The sequence below is a fragment of the Rattus rattus genome, chromosome 8 (genome assembly GCF_011064425.1).
Source record: "Rattus rattus isolate New Zealand chromosome 8, Rrattus_CSIRO_v1, whole genome shotgun sequence".
Taxonomy (NCBI): Eukaryota; Metazoa; Chordata; class Mammalia; order Rodentia; family Muridae; genus Rattus; species Rattus rattus.
In genome coordinates this window covers 45748111-45768678 of record NC_046161.1, presented here as the reverse complement: position 1 = coordinate 45768678, position 20568 = coordinate 45748111, and the positions used below count along the sequence as shown (strand labels likewise).

Genomic DNA, 20568 nt, shown 5'->3' with positions numbered 1-20568 from the left:
ATGGTACATCCCAGGAGAAAAATGAGCACTGACTTAGAGTATACAAATTTGCACCTCAGAAAATTCCAGAAGCTCTTTTCATCTGCAGCTGTCTCGCCTGTGTAACAGACCTAAAGTCAGAACCTCTTCATTCTCTGTTACAAAGTATCTATCACAGTGGTTCTCAGCCTGTGGGTCCCCTTTGGGGTCAAAGGACCCTTTCACAGGAGTCAAACCACAGATATCCTGCTTAGCAGATGTTTATACTATGATTCAGAATGGTAACAAAATTATAGTTACAAAGTAGCAATGAAAATAATTTTACAGTTGGGGGGTCACCACAACATGAGGAACTGCGTTAAAGGGTCACAGCCTTAGGAAGGTTGAGAATCACTGCTCTAGGACAAACGGTTGTTCTAGATTCCGTTGATCTTGCTCAGGTCCTTGAGAAGCATCGGACGATGCCTGTGCGGACCAATGAAACATCGCTTGTGCAAATCTAGAATGACTAGGGAAGAATTGCAGAAGATGCCTAGTCCTAGCCTTGTTTAGAAGAGAAGACAAAAATCAAAACCAGATCAAGCAGCAACTGTGTGGACATTTAAAGATGCTTGAGGAAATGCTGAAATACCTAAATTCTGTTTTCTTTCCATTGTTCTCCAAAGGAACTCGTAGCACAAGCACCAAGAAGATTTTCAGTGAAGAGGTTTGATTAGAGATGGTTCTCCAGGTACTGCTTTGAACTTCATTAGCTTCAGGGCTACTTTGAAGAGACTTTTTAGGCAATTTACAAATATTTCATGTGTGAATCTCTGCGGTAGCACACACATTTGTTTATAAATTAAAAATGATCTACATGTATTTAAATGGTCTGAGATTTTGTTTGCAAATAAAAATAGCTTCCTAACATTTTAACTGTGTTTGAAAAGTGTCCAGATTTTAAAAGTCTAAGTAAGACAGTCTAAGTAACCCAAATACAGCAGCAACTGGGCAATATGAAATTTTTCATACAACACACTACTTTTTAAAGCCAACCCCTAATCGAAGAGATGGGAAAACACCACTGCTATTCATGAAGCAAATAATAGCCACCTTGTTTCCATAACAAACATTTAAGAGAGTTGTTTCCTAATGGAAACTCGTTGTTACTGAATAAAAATCCTTAGAGAAGGGGAAAAGTACCTTCATATATAATCTGCATTGGGGATGCAAATTGGAGAGAAACATACACCAAAGGATTTGCATTTAATCAAATCTAAAGCAAGTGACTTCAGAAGCATCACTCAGTGTGCAGAAGTCTTCCCACCAGGAGCAGGCTAAGCTATCCAAGAGATCAGGACCCCTCGCTAAGGACATTTCTCAGAGGCCTGGCACTGTGGCACTACCCAGGATGGACAGCGGTGAGTTGATTACTACAATTAAAAACAATCTTCAGAAACCCTAATTCTTCGTTCTGACTATAGTCTTAACATCATCCGACATGAAACTGCAATAGTCCTATCTGGCTAGCGCATACACAAGTATGAGAACAAAGGCAGAAGCCAACCGGTGGTGGTGGTCGTCTTACAACTCTAGTCACAATGTACTGCTTGTAGATTTGATTTTGCTGTGTTGGCTTTAAGTGGCTATTCATTCTGAGCAAGAAATCTACTCAAACGATTCTCACAAAATGGTGACCTGAATACTAGCACATCCTTTTCAAGAATAGTGGAACTTGGTTTTAAATGTAGTACTTTCTTGGAATTATACTTTCAATCATAAAGAAAGGAAAGAAAGATCCACATGTGTACAGGGCTTGGGCCATCTTTGGATGTTCTGCTAATGTATGATAAGAAAGAGGTTGTGAGAGTCATTTCATGAATGCAGAGTACATATAGGTCTCTCCTAGTTTGTTCATCCTGAACCGGTATGTGCTAGTGTTGACGTAGAATAGAATTCACCTAATCAAGAACAAATCTGAGATGCCTTGATGTTAACCATATTAAGTGTTGATGAATGATAGAAGAAATACTTTTAAAATTCTTCATAAAGTACTTTGAACAATGACTTGATACATGTTAAGTGCTATATGGCTTTCAAATCTGATCCCAGAACCTAGGAAGTAGGATAGAGGTCTCAAGGGCACCTGTCGACTTACAACATGGCCTTAACTAGTAGGAAAGCTCAGGGCTCGCCCTGGAAAGGCTAGCAGGCAAGAGACAGATGAGAGAGGTAGTGAGTCATCACAGTGTGATGAAATGACTTCCACACAATCCTAGCACATCTAGTAATTTGACTGTTCCTGTTTGAGATGTCCCATCTTTACTTTAAGCTGATGATGTCCTGAGCTGTTGGCATCGTTTTCTGATTAATAAAGCAAACCTTTCTGGACTTGATGACCTTGAAACTTTTCAGCTCTGGTGGTCTCCTGGCAAAACAGCTAATGCTTCCTCTTCCCAGACCAGAAGCAGAGCCACGCACTGTAAGCTTCTCACAGATGTGAAGCACCAGTGGTTCCGAGAGAGAATTTACCTTCCCCTCAGAGAGGCAGGCAGGGCCAGGGGGTGGGATGAGGAAAAGGGTCAACAAGAAGGAGGGACAGTTAATCCAGACAATGACCAAGCACACTATATTATTACTGTGCTGTCTGGGACCTCAGTACCTCTCTCACAGTCAGAATCTGGGACAAGCACGCAGGCTGTCCATCAGTAGTCTACCCACTGGGTATTCTTGCTTTGACTGGAGAACTAGACGCAGTGTTCTGAGGAACTATAGCTCAGAGAGCTGTGCCTGCTGGCTTCCTCGTGCTGTTGTCGGGTCACAGAACTCAGACTGGAGCCCCTTTGCCGAGGTTGCAGGGGAGGTCTGCTTTGTTTCTTTCATCAAATCATCTCATTTCCCTACTTCTTGTCACCAGCACCTCCTTAGCCTCTCCAAAGAATTCAAAAGCAAGAAAATATATCTCAAAAAGTCATTAAAATATTAAAATAAGGACATGTTTCAAATATCATACATATATATATATAGTATGAGTAAAAATGCTTTGGGAGGTCACAAAATTAATTATTAATTAATAAAAATTATTAAACTAATCTTAGGATTATAAGCTTAGTTTGATTGAAATAGTAATTTTGAAAAACAATGTAAACGACGGCAACATTAAGTCAAATTCTCTGAAGAAAAGGGAACCAGGGGACAGTGTGACAGAAACATTTGAGTACAGATTTGTAGTCACAACCCTGCAGTGCCAACTTCTTTCCAATTCTGAAGGATAAATTAATTCCCGCTGACGAATTTGCTTGCGCTTTCTTTCTCGCTCTCTGGAAACACTCATCTTTGTTTTCCCAACAACCGATCTGAATGCAAGTTTGTATCTAGAGCATTTGAATAAAAACTCTCTGGCTCTCCGTGCTGACCCAGGTGTAGACTCTTTACATAGACACAGCACACAGAGAGGGGGAAACACCAGGAACATTCAGGAACCCTGAGCATCACTGTGTCCAGAACAGGGAAGCTGGACTCTTCTGAAGGAAGAAAGCTATCCCAAGCAGGATTTAAGGAATGCATGCTAAGCGCCACCGATGTGCTGACGTTTTAATGCGCTCATCTGTACTGTTGTCAAAGTAGATGTTCACCTTGCCGGGCTGAGGCTAAAGCTTGTTTATCTGGTTCTTCTTGTCTCCTCACCAGGCCTGCATGACACTCAAAACTGAGGGCTTCACCTCCAAGTCCTGTGAAGTGACTCTTGCCCAAATTCTAAGAACTTTGGCGATCCCACTGGACTTTCTTAGGTTCATCAACCCCAGCTTCTCTAAAGTGCTACCTCTCTATCGGTATCTATTTCTATTTCTATATCTGTATCTATCATCTATATAGATAGATGAGGGAGATCTAGATAACTCAACAACTTGTATCTATATACGAATGTGTGTATACAACATGCTACCACACTAAACAATGCACGACTATACACACACACACACATACACGCATACATACAATAACCATTTATTGAGCACCTACTAGGCACCAAGCATTTGAAATCGCTGGTTATCCTTTCTTCCCTAGGCTCCCTCTTTCTTTCGCCTCCCTGGTGCTGTTCTGTGCTTCTGGGCCTCTCCCACAGTGGCCCTTCTGTGGATCTTTCTTGCTCTAAGCACCGGCGACTAAATATCCTCTGTCCTCTCATTGCAAGTGCCTCTATGGAGAGCACTGCTTCCACGGACCTAACTATAAAAGTGTTCAAGACACACAGTGTCAACCCAGATCTAAATTCTTGTTTTATCTACAGGACACATTCACTTTTATTTGATTATATCCCCACAACCTCAGAGTCAACATATTCAAAATGCCCTTTCCCTATCCAAACCTTCATAGTTCGCTATTTGTATGTTTGTGTGTGTATACATCTGCAGATGTGTGTGTGTGTGTGCGTGTGTGCCTGTGCATGTCACTTTTAAAGCCCTCTTAAATCTGTCCTTTGTCATTCTTGCTGTGTCATGATGACTCCTCCTCTGTATCTTCATCCTATACCTGCGCTCGGACCCGCTCTCGGATTAATGCTTCAAATATTTTTTTTTTCAAATCTTCCAAAGCTATGACAGTGGTCATAATTCTCTGTTGAACATTTCAGTGACTTCTTCCATTTTATTTTCCAAATGTGCAGCACGTGTTTCAGTCAATTTCCAAATGCATAAAGGACAGTTGTCCAATAGCCTTTTGCCACCCAGTGACACCAGAGCCACCTTGATCTGCTTACGCATACTCTGTTTGCACAGGGATGAAATTGACAACTCATTTTCACGGCATGTTGCCATCACTAAGCAATGCATGACATTATATGCTCTTGATGTATTTTTAATTTTTAGTTACATCTAAGCCTGTGCATTATGGGGGGGTCGAGGGGGAATGACACGGTGCTGCGTCCACATGAAGGTCAGAGGACAGCTTGTAGGAGTCATTTCCCTCCTACCATAAGGGGGCTGGAGATTGAACTTGGGTTTCCAGGGCCGGCGGTAAGCATCTTTACTCACTGAGCCGTCTCACCAGATCAGTAATATAAGTACAGAGATCCATTTGATTATGTCAGCACTTCCATGAGTATTCACAGCAGCAGTGAAAAAGTCTTTCAACAGATACTTACCTAAAAGCCCAGAACGTGCAAGTCGCAGGCATCAGGGTGTACTAGTGAGAGCTCTACCCTCGTAGCAGAATGGAGCAGAAAACAAACAATAATCTTTTAAATAGTGGGACTTTGTAAACTGGTGACTCCTAAACGGAGACAAAAGTACAGAAGAGGAATCTGGAATGTCTTAAGGGGATGGTGCAACATTTAAAATGCTTTTATTGAGATGGCCTCACACTAGGACTCAGGAAGACAGGGCAGTAGGTCAGAGGGTAAAGGACAGAGGACAGAGGAAGACAGGGCAGTCGGTCAGAGGGGAAAGGACAGAGGAAGACAGGGCAGTCGGTCAGAGGGGAAAGGACAGAGGAAGACAGGGCAGTCGGTCAGAGGGGAAAGGACAGAGGAAGACAAGGAGGTCAGTCATGGGGTAAAGGGGCAAAGGACAGAGGAGCTAACTTTCCAGCTCAGAGGCAGCAATATCCTCAGGTGAAAGCACTCTCGGTCCGTTTCAGAGCTGCACTCGAGTGCAGAGGAGGAGAGTCTTAGGAAATGAGATCAGAGGAGCCAGGAAACAGGGTCATCAGAGACTGGAGAAATGAGGAAGTGCTGTAGGGCTCTGAATACAGCTGGATTTTTTTTTTAAAGAACCACCCCTACCCACACCCCACAGCCCGCACCCCGCACCCCGCTCTGACAGCTGTGAGGATAGACCAGGGCAGGAATGAAAGATGAAAGCAGGGAACCCATTAGAGTGGTGGTTCTCAACCTTCCTAATGCTTCAGCCCTTGAATATACTTCCTTGGATACAGATGTTATGGTGACCCCGACCATAAATGTATTTTCACTGCTACTTTATAACTGTGATTTTGTTACTGATATGAATCATAATATAAATATCTGTATTTTTCAATGGTCCTAAGTGACCATCGAAAGGGTGTTTCAAACCCCCAAAGGGGTCGCAACCCACAGGTTGAAAACCACTGCATTAGCAGTCTACTAGACTAATTGCCGTGAGAGAAAGTATTTCCTCTGGAAATAAAGAGAGTCACGATTACCGATTCCATGGGTAGCATCCCCATGTACATCTAAACTAGGGTTTGTGGAGTGCCAGAGGAAGGAGAGTTAAGGGTGTGGTTGTAGAGGTTTAGGAATGAAAGGCAGTGAGGTTGGTGTTGTCATCAACTAAGGAGGAAAGCTTCCTGGTAAATAGGAGGAGAAGACAGTTTCTATTTGGACTTGGACAAGTTGAGCTCATCTGCTGGAGATGCACACAGAGATGGATACTAAAGTCTAAAGCTCAGGTTAGAACCCTGGGCTCACTGAAATTCTCCTAAGTACAGACCCATTTAAACATACTAACTAAGAGTCCTTGCTATGCAGGATGGGGATCTGAATTTGAATCCCCAGCACCCACATTTAAAAAAAAAAAAAAAAGAGCAGGAAATAGCCCTGCATGTATGTTAACTCCAACACTCGAAGGGGCAGAGACAAGAGGGTTGCCTGGTTCAATGAGAGACCCTGTCTCAAAAGAATAAGGGAATGACAGACAGAGTAGGAGACCAGACATTCCCTCAGGATTACACACATACATCCACACACATTTTCACTATACTACAAACTATTTAATGAATGAATGAATTAATGAATTAATTACAGAGTAAAACCACACCAATGCTTTACCCTTCTACATGAGCATGGCTCCTTCCTGCCTCTTCTCTTTTGCCTACACATGTATGCTAGCCACACGGTCTTTTTCCTCCTAACCTATGAACACTCTTCTAAGTACACACTCAGCCTCATGCCCTCCCACAAACCTTTGCTTGGACATCCAAAGTGTGCTCTGCTTCTGTTTCCCCTCACATGGAGAGATGTCTCACTGAGCTCACTAAAATGGGATCCTGCTGTGTGTCTGAAACTTGTTTAATATCCCCTGTGGCATAAAACTCCACCCTTCCACTAAGTCAAGGCCCATAGGTACACACACCTGATTGATAACAAAATTTCAAAAGTTTTGATCTGGTTATTTTCTGTCTGCTAACTCCATTCAGCTGCTAGTTGTCATATGATTATTTTAAAAACTATTTACAAAATCCATGTTTGCCATAGGCTTTTTGGCATGCAAGTAAAACGGAAATTGCTAATTCAGATACAAATAACCAATTTAAAAGTCCTTCAGAGAAAAGCAATGTCAATCAAGACTGTCTGCAAACACATGGGAATCCAGCCCAGACCCCTCTTCCTTCTCAAGCATGTTTGAGTCTGCGCCGTCCATGATCCAGAGTGCCTTCTTATTGCCCATGATGACTATCAAACTTAGAGCTGCCTCTCCAACATGTACACATCCCACCACACACAGGAAAATCATACAGCTCTCCCTGGTGTGTGTAGTCAGATTTTGCCACTTCTGAGGAGATCAGAATCACCTAAAGAGCTGGGCCACAGCCCTAGTGTTTCTGACTCGGTACTCTAGAGTAAGGCTTGGGAATCTTCATCCCTGACAAATTCCTAGTTGTTGATGCTGAAGCTCCAGGAATTGCATGGCGAAAATCACATTACAGGATGTTTATTCTCAACTTGATTTTTCTACCTGGCTCTGATCCTTTGTTCCCACCATCAGGATTCCTATAAATGTTCCCTTTGCGGGTTACTCTTCTTTCACAGAGCAACTGAATTCATGACCCTGTCCCATGTGACCTCTCTTTATTCTCTTCTCAGAGGTCGAGGACTAACATGTGCTTTTATCCGAATTTATTTTTTTTTAAAGATTGACTTCTAACACTTTCTACCTTTTTCAAAAAACTTGACTCTTTTCTTCTTATGCAAATATCCTTAATTCTTTGCTGCCCCTAAACACATACAGATATTGATTGGGAAACCCAAGCAGCCTCTGAACTTCTCTGTGATCATCATCCAACCTCTACCACTCTTTACCTTCAAACCTCAAGAACAATTACCCCTACTCCCCTCACCTCCATCCCTCCCTTAACATCCTCATTTGACTTCTAGGCTCCCCACAGAATCTCTTTTGCTAAGGTTTACACCAACCACTAAACTGAAAGCAAGGACTGCCCTTCTGTCCTCATCAATCTACTACATCAGAGAGCAGATGCTACATCTTTCTTTCTTGAAATGTCTGCCCCTAAGGTCTTGGTGCTTCCATCCACCATTTATTACTGGCTCTCCTCCCAGTGATCTTCCCTATCTTCTTGATAAAATTCTCTCTTCCTCCCGTGAAACCCCTCCAACTGTGAGTGCAACCTGGCTTCTATCATTAATCTTCTAGTCCAGGCCTGTGCATCAGGATACACGGATACACACTAGAATTTTATTCAGAAAAATTAATTATGTTGTTTGCTGCAAAATGCATACTATTGGAGATCATTGTATTAAGGAGAGCAAGTTGAACTCAGACAGATACATGTTGCATATTTCTCTCATTTACAGATCCTAGACTTTTTTTTGTAGGTACAGACATTTATTCTTATATGTGATGTGAAAATAGCAACAAGACTGAAGGAAAGGAAATAGCAAGGTGAGAGGTGAAAAGAAGGGGAGGGCTTGAGGGGAAGGTGACCTTTATGAAAGTTATTAGTATGTATTATGAATACATGCCAATAATTACACACACACACACACACACACACACACACGCACACACACACACACACACACACGTATCAGAGGGTTTTCAATATAATTGTCTCAACCCTTTAGAATATCCTGACCTGTTTATCCCAGTATGCCGGCTGCAGATCATGATTACCGATGTGTCTTATCATGTGATCCTCTCAAACATTCCCTCGAGTGGTTACTTCCTCTTTCCTGGTGTGTCATCAGTGTCATGACGGCTCTAAAACTTACATCCCAGAGCAATGGTGGAAACATGGAAATTTCCCTTCCATCCTCCCCTCCAAACTCTCTTGCATCTAAATAATTTTCACATGGGCTCCTGGCGCTCCTACCTGCCCTATGATCTGTAGTCTCATTACTCTAGAGTTCTCCAAACTGATCTCCCTGTGGCTTTGTGGTTGTCAAATCCACCCTCTATGCTGTTGCCTGAAGAGTCTATCTAAAATGCAAATTAAGCATACCTGCCCTCGCTGAAGAGTCTTCAATGGCTCGTCGCCGACCGGATGAAATCCTAGCTCCTTCCGTGCACCAAAAACATCATGGTTGAATGCTATTCATTTTCCCTTCTGGCCACTTCCTCTCTCATACCTCATTCAGTTCTTGTTCGCAGACCTTTGCTGCCCTGCTCTCCACACCTGGAATGGTCCACCTTGCAATCACTCTCCCCCGACCTCCTTCTTTAAGCCTACACTCAGATCTCATTCTGCCTTTCCCAGCTCCCATTCTCCCTGTCCCCACAAAGCAATAATACAGCCTGGGCTTCTCTAAATACTCTAGACAGACTTCTATCATTGTACCTGGCACATTTCCTCTGTAATTATTTTAAGGTATTTCCCTCTCCACTAGATAGTATCCTCTCTTAGCTTCTACTGACACACAGCAAATCTTGGATAAATAACTAATTAATAAATATAGCCTAAGGCTTTTCCAAAAAATAAACAAATAAGACATAATCTACTCTAGATCAAATCATGCTTTGTATTAGACAGTGACTTAAAAGAAGCATTTTTATCCTCCTTAATTAAAAAATACATAGGCCAAAATTTATCAAAATTAGATCAAAAAGGACCAGTGAAAAGAATTTTACTTGGTTGAAACCATGTTGAATGTGGTTTTATTTGTGTTAGCTGACTCATTCTTGTGAAACCACATTTCTTCTCCCATTCTATCTGCATACGGGTATTTTTATGAAACTAAGTAGCTTCAAAGTATTTTCAGATGTATTGGTTATTTTTCCTTATAAATCCCTGAAGTCAGTTAAGAAGAAATTACAATCATTTCACACATGAAGAGCATGCGGCTGAAGGATTTTTATTTTTCCACACCAGTAACTAGTGTCTGCCTGTGTCTCTGTCTCTGTCTCTGTCTCTGTCTCTGTCTCTGTCTGTCTCTGTCTCTCTCCCTCTCTCTCTCTCCTCTCTCTCTCTCTCTCTCTCTCTCTCTCTCTCTCTCTCTCTCTCTCTCTCTCTTTCCATCCTTTGTGTAATACAAATCGATTTGTGTGTCAGATACACCCTAGATTGTTTACAAATTCAAGCAGATTAGAGTTTGGCCATGTGCCTTAGACATGTATACATGGGTATGTTCTGTCACATACAGAGACACTCAATCCATCCCAGCTGTATCTGTTTGTAAGCCAGCAGCACTTCAGTTAAAGTGGATCACAGCCATCCAACCGACCAGAGCAATTTCAAGCTTAAAAATATTTTAAGCTGTGTCTAGTTCAACCACTAATTCAGTGCTCGAACACCATCAGGGTGGTCCAAGCAGAATATTCTCCAGTAATTACTTGACCATCCTGATTCACCAAGGTCACAAGTGCTTAAAACAATGCTGACCAACTTCAGAACCTTGGGAAAATGTCTCTCTACAAATCTATTATCTGTTATTTCTTCTTGGTAAAACTTTTTCCCTCGTTGCTCAGTTACAGTCTGACCTGAGTCTAAATTGCATCTACATTGATAGTAGTTGGCAAATAACTTGGCTCAGTTTTTTCATTTACAAAATAGAACTCGTTAAATAACTCATGCCAACGGCCTAGCACTATAGTATCGTCAACAACTGCACATAGTAAGTACTCAAAACTATGTTAACTAAACCAATAACTCTTCTTTATCCTTGGTCTGGTTTTGAGTGTGTTTGAGTTATGGAGTGCATGTATGTGTGGGTGGACGGCAGAGGTCATCATGGGATATCTTCCTCTATCATTCTCCACACTATTTTTTAAAGCAGAGTCTCTCACTGATCTTGAAACTCATTGACTCAGCTAGACCGGCAAGCCCAGAGGAACTTCCTGTCTCTGCTTCCCCATTGCTGGAATCACAGATCATGCCTCTGTACCTGGCTTCCCCCAAACACAGGGCACAGGCTTGCACAGCAAACTAATTGAGCCATCAACCCAGCCTCCATTGACCTGGGTCTTAGCAGTAACTCCTCAATTCCAATCACCAGATCTTCGAAGACAAAACGCATTTAGTGTAGTAGACAGAACACAGATGACTTTCTTCAAACAACCCACTCGGTCTTCTGCCAAACAGCCCATACTGATATAGCAGAGTAGGAATACAGTCCCACTGTAACCTGGGTCATCCATGTTTAACTTCTTCCTGTGCAGTAAGAGGTATTATTCTGAGTTCATCCAATCCTTGATCTTGTGACCAAAGTGAAAATTGTAAATCTTATGGGACTGATTCTTAACAAAGCAGAGGTGAAAACCAGAGAGGTCCCATTGGAGAGCCACTGTGTAAGAGATCGAGAGGGGTGTCTCTTCCATCACTGTGGAGTTTGGATGAATTTTCATCAAACAGCAGGAACTAGAACTCCTTTGAATCCACTTGAAACTCAAAGTCTCTCTCGTCCTAACGAGAAAACAGGACCGTGCCCTTCAGCCTTTGACCTGATGACTCCATCTATGGTGACTTTTCTGTGCCCTTCAACCTTTGGCCTGGTGACCCTATCTATGCCTAACTATGACTTTTCCCTTTGCTTAAGTCCCAGGAGATTACAGCAAACGCGTCTACCAGGGTGTGCGAGTGAAGCACACAGTCAAGGATCTCCTAGCAGAAAAGCGCTCCAGACAGACAAGTAACTCCAGACTCAATGTAAGTCCTGATTAATTCAGTTTGAAGCCCTAAAGGCTGAAGCCTCTGCTAAAGCAAGCTCCCTCCTCTCTTCCTTTACCTACGCATCACTACCTCATCCCCTGGCTCTGAGTTTTCTCAAGAGACTTATCCTTTACCTAGGACATATGTCAGAAATACTTTGGGTTTTGTTTTGTTTTGCTTTTTAATTCCTTCCCTGGATGGACAGTCTTTCCCTGTTGAGGACACCCATGTGATAGTCTCTGGGGACTTATCTACTAGTGTCAAGGTTTTTACTTGAACTTTTGTTCTCTACACTCTCTCCCCTGTCTTGCTCATCCCATTTTACAATGATTTTTTTTGTTCGTTCATTTGTTTGTTTGTTTATTTCACTTCGAAATATTATACGCATCTCTATTCATCTGCTCTTGATCATATGACCCTGGAAATAGAATGTGTTTACTCCCTCATGTCACGAAAACAACAGTCAACAAATGCTAGCCCTCCTCCTTCCTAAGGTGCCTGGTGTGATAGGAAGAAGAGGCATAGAGAGGGAACTCTGGCCTGCCAGGGACGTCTGTGTATGTAACACCCCCCCCCTCTCCGAAAGTCTCCCGATCTAACAAGAAATGAGGCACCCAAAATGACCTTCAGGGTTCCTCATAACATAAAAATGTCTGACTGTTCGTTACCTCAAGGCATGTCCATTAGCTACCAGCAATGTCTCCAGAGCTCTGTGACTTAATTGCTGACTACTTTAGTTAGTGACAGCAGAAACAGGATGTGTCCGGACTTTTCCACATCCCCCAATCGCCATAGAGAAAGGCTCAGAGCTTAAGGAGAATTTGCTGCCCTTTTATAGACGTTATCTTCTCTATCTGAGAGATGCAGTTTGTGATAAACCCCAATAGGTTTGAAGCTTCACCGATGTCTGTCTGTCACATCTATACTTGTAGCTTTGCTCTCGGCCTAATGAGTTGTGATTGTGTCTCAAAAAGTGACAAGAGCTAATAGGAAAAGTTAATGTCATGCATTCTGTTGATACAATAGCCCTAATGCTGGACATTAGGTTACCAGGAATAAGTAGAGCAGCTACATCCAGCATCTAGTGCTGGGCACACAAGGAAGTCCTTCCTCTGGATACCTGCTGACACTTTTGCCACCACTTTCAACACAGCTCCAACGGCAAACTCCTCCAACCCAAATGATAGGCTTCAGAATCAACTTCTGTATCCAAGACCGCCTTCTCATGCACACCCCTCTGCCCCTCTTCAAGCAGCCTCTTCCCTTCCACTCCGACAATCAGAGCTAAGCTTACACAGAGAAATCTGAACAGCTGGGCTCCTTGCCTGATCCCGATTCAGTTTTTCTCTGAGTGCCTGCTCAGAAGCATCTGGAGGGTGTGTTATAAATATCCTTACCAGACTGAGAGGGAAATCAGAGACAGTGGGGGTGTTTCTGAATCTACTCAAAATGAACAGCTACAATGTGCAAACGGCAGGGATGCTCAGCCACAACTTCAGACAAGAAAACAACTGAATTTTAAAGCCTGGTATTTTAAAAGGCTCAGGGAAATATCCAATTAGGTAGAAAAGAGGCGCGTGTAAGCACATTACGGCAGGGAATGGATCTTGTGTCTGTATGGTGTGAGGACAGAGTTCACACTTCTCGGTATCATAGGTACATACAAACAAATAAGAGAGAGCATTATTGTTTATGGCTTCTGGAAAAAGGTGTACAATATAGAAAGACGGCAAGGCAGACCGCATCCAAATGGTAAATTCATGTGTGTTTTTAAAAATAAAAGGGCTTCATACACAAGACCTATAAACATCAAGTCATGGATTTTTCTCTTTTTTCTCTCTAGTTTTTAAGTTTTTCTTTTTTAAAAAGATAAAATGATATAATATAATATTATCATAAATATAATAACATATTATATAATAAAATAATACAAATACAACTAGTCAGTTACAGCAGTTAAACATTAATATTTTACTAAATCTTTGAGACTTTCATACATTTTGATCATATTTACCCCTAATTCCTTCCCCCTGACTCTTCCCAAATCTACCATCCACCTCCTGACGTTATGACCTCTTTTTGTTTTCTATAATCCATTGAGCCCAATTCATGCTGCCTCAATTGGTGCCAGGCAAGGACCACAGGAGTAAAGTCAACATATCAGAGCCACACCCTTAAAGAAAAGTGACTCTCCCTCCCCAAGAAGCCATACACTGTCCACAGCTCCCCTGTTAGATGTAGGCCTTGTGAACCCTTCTCCCTTTCATGCTGGGGTGTGAATCTGTCTTGTCCAGATCTGTGCAGGCAGACACGACTGCTGTGCAGTATGAGTGCAGCAATCCCACCATGGCCCTCCTTAACCCGTGGCTCTCACAGTCTCTCCACCCCACCTACTGCAGTGCTCCCTGAGCCCTAGGGAGAGAGCTGCCTTATACATGCCCCGTTTGTGTCTGAACAGTCCACACACGCTTACTCTGCCCTTTGGCCAGCTTTTAATTTCTATGGTAACCACCATCCACTGTACAAGGAAACATCTCTGATGAGATCTGAAAGCGGCAGACATTGAAAGCGCGTGATTCAATGTCATCTTAGAACACAGATTCCCGGGCTTGTCCTGTTTGTGGAGGTGGCATTGGGAAATGATCAGTTCAGCACTTTCTCCTTGAATAACAATTCTCTTGCACATTGTGAGTTACAAAAAGGAGCAAGTGCCCTAGCCTCACATAGCAACATGGCTTCTTATCTCTTATCCAGTTAAACCAGAGCTGTTGGCCTAGTACATACTGAGAAGCCAGGAACCAGATATGCAGCCCATATACACAGTCTCCTAAAAACCAAAACATCTGCTAGGAAGAAAGATACCTACACATAAAAGTACACATTCATATAGCCAAACACTACACTGAATGCTCATGACCAGTCTGTACACCTATGCGATATGAAAATAGCTATTATATTTATGTGCAGAGAGAGTGAGGTGTAGTTTTGTGCGTTATCTCATATTATGGGCATGTTATCTGAGATTTGCATTTACAGCTTTCTGTTTTACAGATAAATGGGTTGAAAATAGGATAAAGATGTGTTGAAAAACAAGACAGGGAATGGTATTCTATAGAAACAGCTTGGAGGACCAGAGTTAGGTTCCCAGCCAACAGGAACTGTGTGAGTCGAGTGGCTCACAACTACCTGTAACTCAGCTCCAGGGCACCTGTCACTCGCTTTTGGTCTCTGCGTACATCCTCATGCACATGGCATAGACTCACACACACAGGCACGTAACTTTCTTTTTTAAGAGTGCTTTTCACTCTATACAATTTGCAAGTAGTATATTTTCTGAGTCTTAACTCCATATTTAAAAGGAAAGCTCACACTAACCTTTGATACATGGAAAAAAAAAAGGAGAGGGAGAGAGGGAAGGGGAGGGGAAGAGGGAGGGGAAGGGGAGGAAGTGTATGAGAGAGAATAAGCATTAGCTAGAAAAACTAGCAAAAGAAAACTATGTTGCCTCCACAGGACCTTAACTCCATGTAGCGTTAAGTCACGTCCATCTGTGGTGTTGACAAGACCATCCCGGGTGGTAGATGGAACCTTAACTCCATGTTCTCACCGCATCATCTCAGTTCTAGAATCTTCTTTCTCACTTTGGCGATATTTAATCTTCAGTGGTTAACCGTGTAGCATCCAATGTGAGCGTATTTGGACTTTAAGCACCTGTATGAATTGATTTTACTACCCATTTACTACTTCAGAATACTGAGAAATCTGTCTAGAAAGATGTTACCGTCAGTCAGCGCTCACTCTTTAGGCCTATTTCTATCCCTGCTGTCAATGGAGCTCAATGAGCAGAAACCAAGGAGCACCCTGCTGCCCCCAGACCCTCCCTCCCGGGCTCTGATTCCATTTCAAAAGCAGTACCAAGATCCATAGAGCACAGTGAGTCTCCACTCTCAGATGGGCGTCTAATAAGGAAACCACTCATGAGGCAAAAAATTTCCAAATGATTATGGCTAAGGGCCAATGACTAATGTCCCCAACCAAATACTGAACTCCCAAAGATCCCGTATCAATCCTCAGGGACCTATTGACCGAGACATGATTAAAGAGCTGGAGAGGAATTTACCTGGGTGGACATTTAATGCAGTCAGATCTAAGGACAGCTTTGAAAGAGAAAAACAAGAGAAAAGTAAGGCTGGAGCAACGAGACAACCATCAAAGAGCCCCAGAAGCTGCAAAGGCTGGAGGAAGCAGAGGAGAGATTCCCCACTGAGCCCCTAGCAAGGGAAGCCTGCAGGAGGCAGAGGAGAGATCCCCCACTGAGCCCCTAGCAAGGGAAGCCTGCAAGAAGCAGAGGAGAGATTCCCCACTGAGCCCATAGCAGGGACTGCCTCTCGGCAGGCTTGGGGCAGCTGGTCTTCAGAACCAGGAGAGCACATTCAGTTGTTTTTGGACACTGTTTAATAATGATAGGTTAAGGTTGTCCTAGGAAGCTAGTGCATGAATGCTGAAAAATTAGGTCCCCTCGGCCGATATGCTTCCAGAAGCAGTTATCAGATGCCCATGGTGGCTGCCGGCTCCTTCTGACCACTTGTGTCCAGGGTGACACAAGCTGAACTTCTCTACCTTTACAAAAGACTTTCCTCAAGAACAACTTTCACGTTCCTTATTTTGCAGGAACGTTTTGTAAAATATCATAAAAAATCTATGCATTTTATATGAATGGAAATATAAGTAACACGCATCACAAAACAGAGTGGACTGAGATTAACTTAGAGACAATTTTGTCTGTGGAGTCACTGAGTAACTGCTGCCCGCCATGGCCTCCTCAGGTGAGCTCTAGGGTCCAGCAGGTGTCTGCCCACTTCTTGGGAAAGATTCAGTGCTGGCGATGGATGTTTCATTAACATCAAGTCCACAGATTGATTGTGTCACCACAGGGAGAAAAGTGGCCTGTAAGCTGTGCTTACGGCCTAAGAAAGATGCTCCTTCTGCATTCAAGTTCCTGACTGGAGCAGCCTTGTCAAGACTGTAGATGGTGACGGTCAACATTTTCATACCACAGTAATGCGTGTTGTAAAGGCATGTCACTGTTGAGTGACCTGCTGTTAATTAACGCAATCGTGGTCTTTTTAACGTGTTTCAAAATTTAAGACTTCAAAATCCCCCTGGAGTCTAATTTTAGCATATTGGCAGAAGGACCTGGATTTTTACCCCCTCTAAAACTATTTTAGTAGTTTTGTTTTAGTGTGTTCTTAAATAAAACACTGCATGATTTCCAAGTTGCATATTTGTGTGCTAATTTTGCAAGTGAGTTTTTAATCAATTATTTTGATATTTAGGTTTCTTTTCCTTCAGGGTATTTAATATGTTGCTCTATTAGCAAACCTTTTCATTTTAATATCTCTACTGCTGACTTTAAACTTGGCTTGTGTTCTGTAAAAGTTAAGTCATACACTGCGAGGTGTAGGAAGATTCCTCTTAACGACCCCAATGACAGATTCGGTGACTTAGTTTGAACCAGTAACTGTTGAACGGTTTTACTCGAGTGGCATCTGTCTTTGGTTTGTTTTGCTTTGATTTCTATGACACTAGTTGGCCATGCAACAGTTGCCCTGTGCAGTATTACAATAAGGACTGGGAAAACTTATATGGATGTAATGGCTACTACAGTTTGCAATAGTATTCCTCTCTAGTTCTCAGGAATTTAAACGTGACCAAGCCTTCTGTACTTTGTCACAAAAAGCAGGTTTTCCAGGTGACTATTTTGGTGAGTGTCAAAATAACAATTTATGGTGTATTGCTGTTGATTCACTTTGAATTAAAATATATATTGCAGCAAAAAGAAATCTTGTATCAGACAAGATTTTGACCAAAGCACCATTTATTTCACCTCTGCACATACTGTGGCTTGGCAAATGGTGAGTCTCTGTGTATTTTTAAATTGTGAATTTTCTTTATTTTTTTTTTCAAGTTTGGTTTTGTTTTCTGTAATTCTTCACTATTTCCCTGGATTTCTGCCAGGGTAAAGAGATAGATAGATAGATAGATAGATAGATAGATAGATAGATAGATAGATAGATAGATAGATAGATAGATGATGGCAGACAGATAACAGACTTGCCAACATCTGGTATGCCAGAACTATATAATTAGATTTCTGACTGATGAATTTTTTTTGCAACTACACTATTTCAATTGAACTCATAAAAGCTAATCATTTAACATTTTAAGAATCACATCACAAAATTCAATAAACCCTGTTAGCTACAGAATAAAAAAAAAAAGAAAGGCAATAAGCTTAATTGCCACAATTTTTCTGTTCTGTCTTGAAATTCAGTCAACAATTCACAGACTATTTTGCTCGCTAATCAAGTTTTTCTTACGCAATCATAAAGATTCATCTAGAGTCACTGAATGCACGGCAGCTGGCACGAGGGGAGAATGAAATGAACGCTGTTTGGAATTTCAATTGTGTGGGAGGGTAGGCGAGTACCTTGTGGGAGACTAAGCAGGGGGTGGAACCAGGCTCTAGTGGCTAATCTTGCCTGAGGATTGGTGGATACGGGGATAGAGTTCTGGGCACACCCACGGAAACACTGTAGTCAGTAACAATAGCCAAGCAGAGGTGAAGGTCTGGGTTAATATTTTACATAAACACAAGGAAAAATAAACAGAAATATCTGGCTCCGGTTTTGAAAGCCTTTAACTGAAGGAAATGCCAAGAACTATTCCACGGAGGAAATATTTGGATTATGCTGCCTTGAAGTATGCATAAAATAAATGTAAAACAAAAGTTACTTTCATATGGCGAGATCCTTCCATGCCAACTCCGAGTGTTTGCTTCTCAAATATTAGTCATTACACCTCTGCTCTTTCTACCCAGTCCTAAATCCATCTACTTCGATCTGCTGCTTAAGTCTCTGTGGAGGACATTTGGGATACGGCTATATCTTGGTTAATAATTTGTCCTAATCATTTTTCGGGGGAAATCGTTGTGAGCAGAGCAGCGAAGGCTGGCAGTGGGTCAATCATGGAAGAAACTCTGAACAGCAGGTTATCGAGCACCGTCAAGCAATCTTTATGGCCTGGGGTCATTGAGAATGTTTGCTCTTTGATGAGAGAGGTCTGAGAAACACTAACTACAGGACAGGTGTCCACTGGCTGGCTAGGTTTGGGGGACGACCTCTGCAACAGGTCCACAATGGGAGGTTTGTTTAGTTCCCTGCCCAGGTGTCGCTTAGCTCTGCCAATCACACGAACACCCCCGCTTCCCACTGAGCATAAACCTGTGACATCCAGATCTGAGATTTGCATCTGTATTTCCTGGGAAATAGTTGGAGGGAAGATACACAGTGGAGGAAACCATATGTTATCTCAAAAGTTTCTTTGACCTCCCTGAGGCGTCTGCCCCCAGAGAAACACTGTGGTTGCCCGGGTCTCTGCCAGGTCCTCACTGTGGCTCTGTAAAGTTAACTGCATTCTCCTTTCTTAGCCTTGATGCCTTCGTCAGCAATTAGAGTTGAACCACTTCCTAAGACTCCGCTCATCTCAGCATGCAATTTTATTTGTATTTGTCTCTGTGTGTGCGCAGGTATCGCACACATATTTGTGTGGGTCCACATGTCGGGGTACACATGTGTGCAGGGGCTGCAGGGCTACAGGCTCCAATGTGCTTTAAGAGCTCAGGGAGACCGTTTCTTACTGGGTCAGAACTCACCAGTTGTGCAACGCGGATAGCCCAGGGTGCCGTGGGTAACCGCCAGTCTTTACAACCCCAACTGTGAGATTACAAGATCCCACCACCATACCCAGATTTTCACATGAGGGCTACAGGATTAGAATCGAGATCTTCTGGTTTCAGGACAGGTACTTGGCCAATAAAGCCATCTCCCCAAGCCCAGTATTCATTTCTAAGTAAATTATATTTTATATATTTGAGATTTACCAACCCACTGCTATGAGATAACATGTAGATAGTGAACTGGTTACCATAGTGAAACATCTTAAAATATATACACAGATAAATACACACACACACACACACACATACACGCACTCACACACACACTCATGTATCGTTCTACACAGTTACTCTATACATTGTAATACAAGAGCTATTACAATGTATCTCTATTGCAAAGGTCCCCAACAGCACAGTTTTATGAACCACCTCCCTTGTGCCGGGCATCAGACCTTTTGACTGACTTTGCACATCTCCACCTTTGAACTACAGCTCAGGATGTCATTTTTAAGGCTGAAACCTTTAAAAGTGTATCCTCTTCCTCCAGCCTCTTTATTTTGGTTATTAATTTTTAAATGTCTCATCTCACTATTTAGCACTTAAAACAGATCTCGGGAAGCTAGGGAGATGACCCAGTGGGTAAAGTGCTTTCTGAGTCCGCATGAGGACTTCAGTTTGTATCCCATCCACCCAAGTAAAATCTGGGAGTGGTGGTGCCCACTCAGAACCTCGGGGCCGGGACCAGGGAGGAACGAGAGAGCAAGCAGACTGCTGAGGCCTACAGGACAGCCAGTGTGGAAAGTGACTCTGTCTCAAATTAATAATAATAATAATAATAGTAATAATAATAATAATAATAATAATAATATAGAGGACTGAGGAGATGGCTCAGTGGTAAGCGCTTGCTGCACAAGCGTAAGAACCAGATTTCCTATGCTCTGAACTCATGGTTGCCAGGTAGGTACAGTTCTGTTGACGGGAAGGAAATGTTCTCTTTGAAGAAGAAAATTAAA

General features: G+C 42.4%; 1 protein-coding gene across 1 annotated transcript in view; it reads left to right on the top strand.

The window, feature by feature from the left end:
* The first annotated feature begins 1292 nt into the window (after positions 1 to 1292).
* C8H11orf53 (chromosome 8 C11orf53 homolog) overlaps positions 1293 to 20568 on the top strand; it is a 40444-nt gene continuing 21168 nt past the window's right edge. The window contains exons 1-2 of the mRNA XM_032910402.1: positions 1293 to 1379; positions 11705 to 11814. Coding sequence (XP_032766293.1) covers positions 1370 to 1379; positions 11705 to 11814 — 120 coding nt within the window. The 5' untranslated portion in view covers positions 1293 to 1369. The remainder of the gene's footprint in view (positions 1380 to 11704; positions 11815 to 20568) is intronic.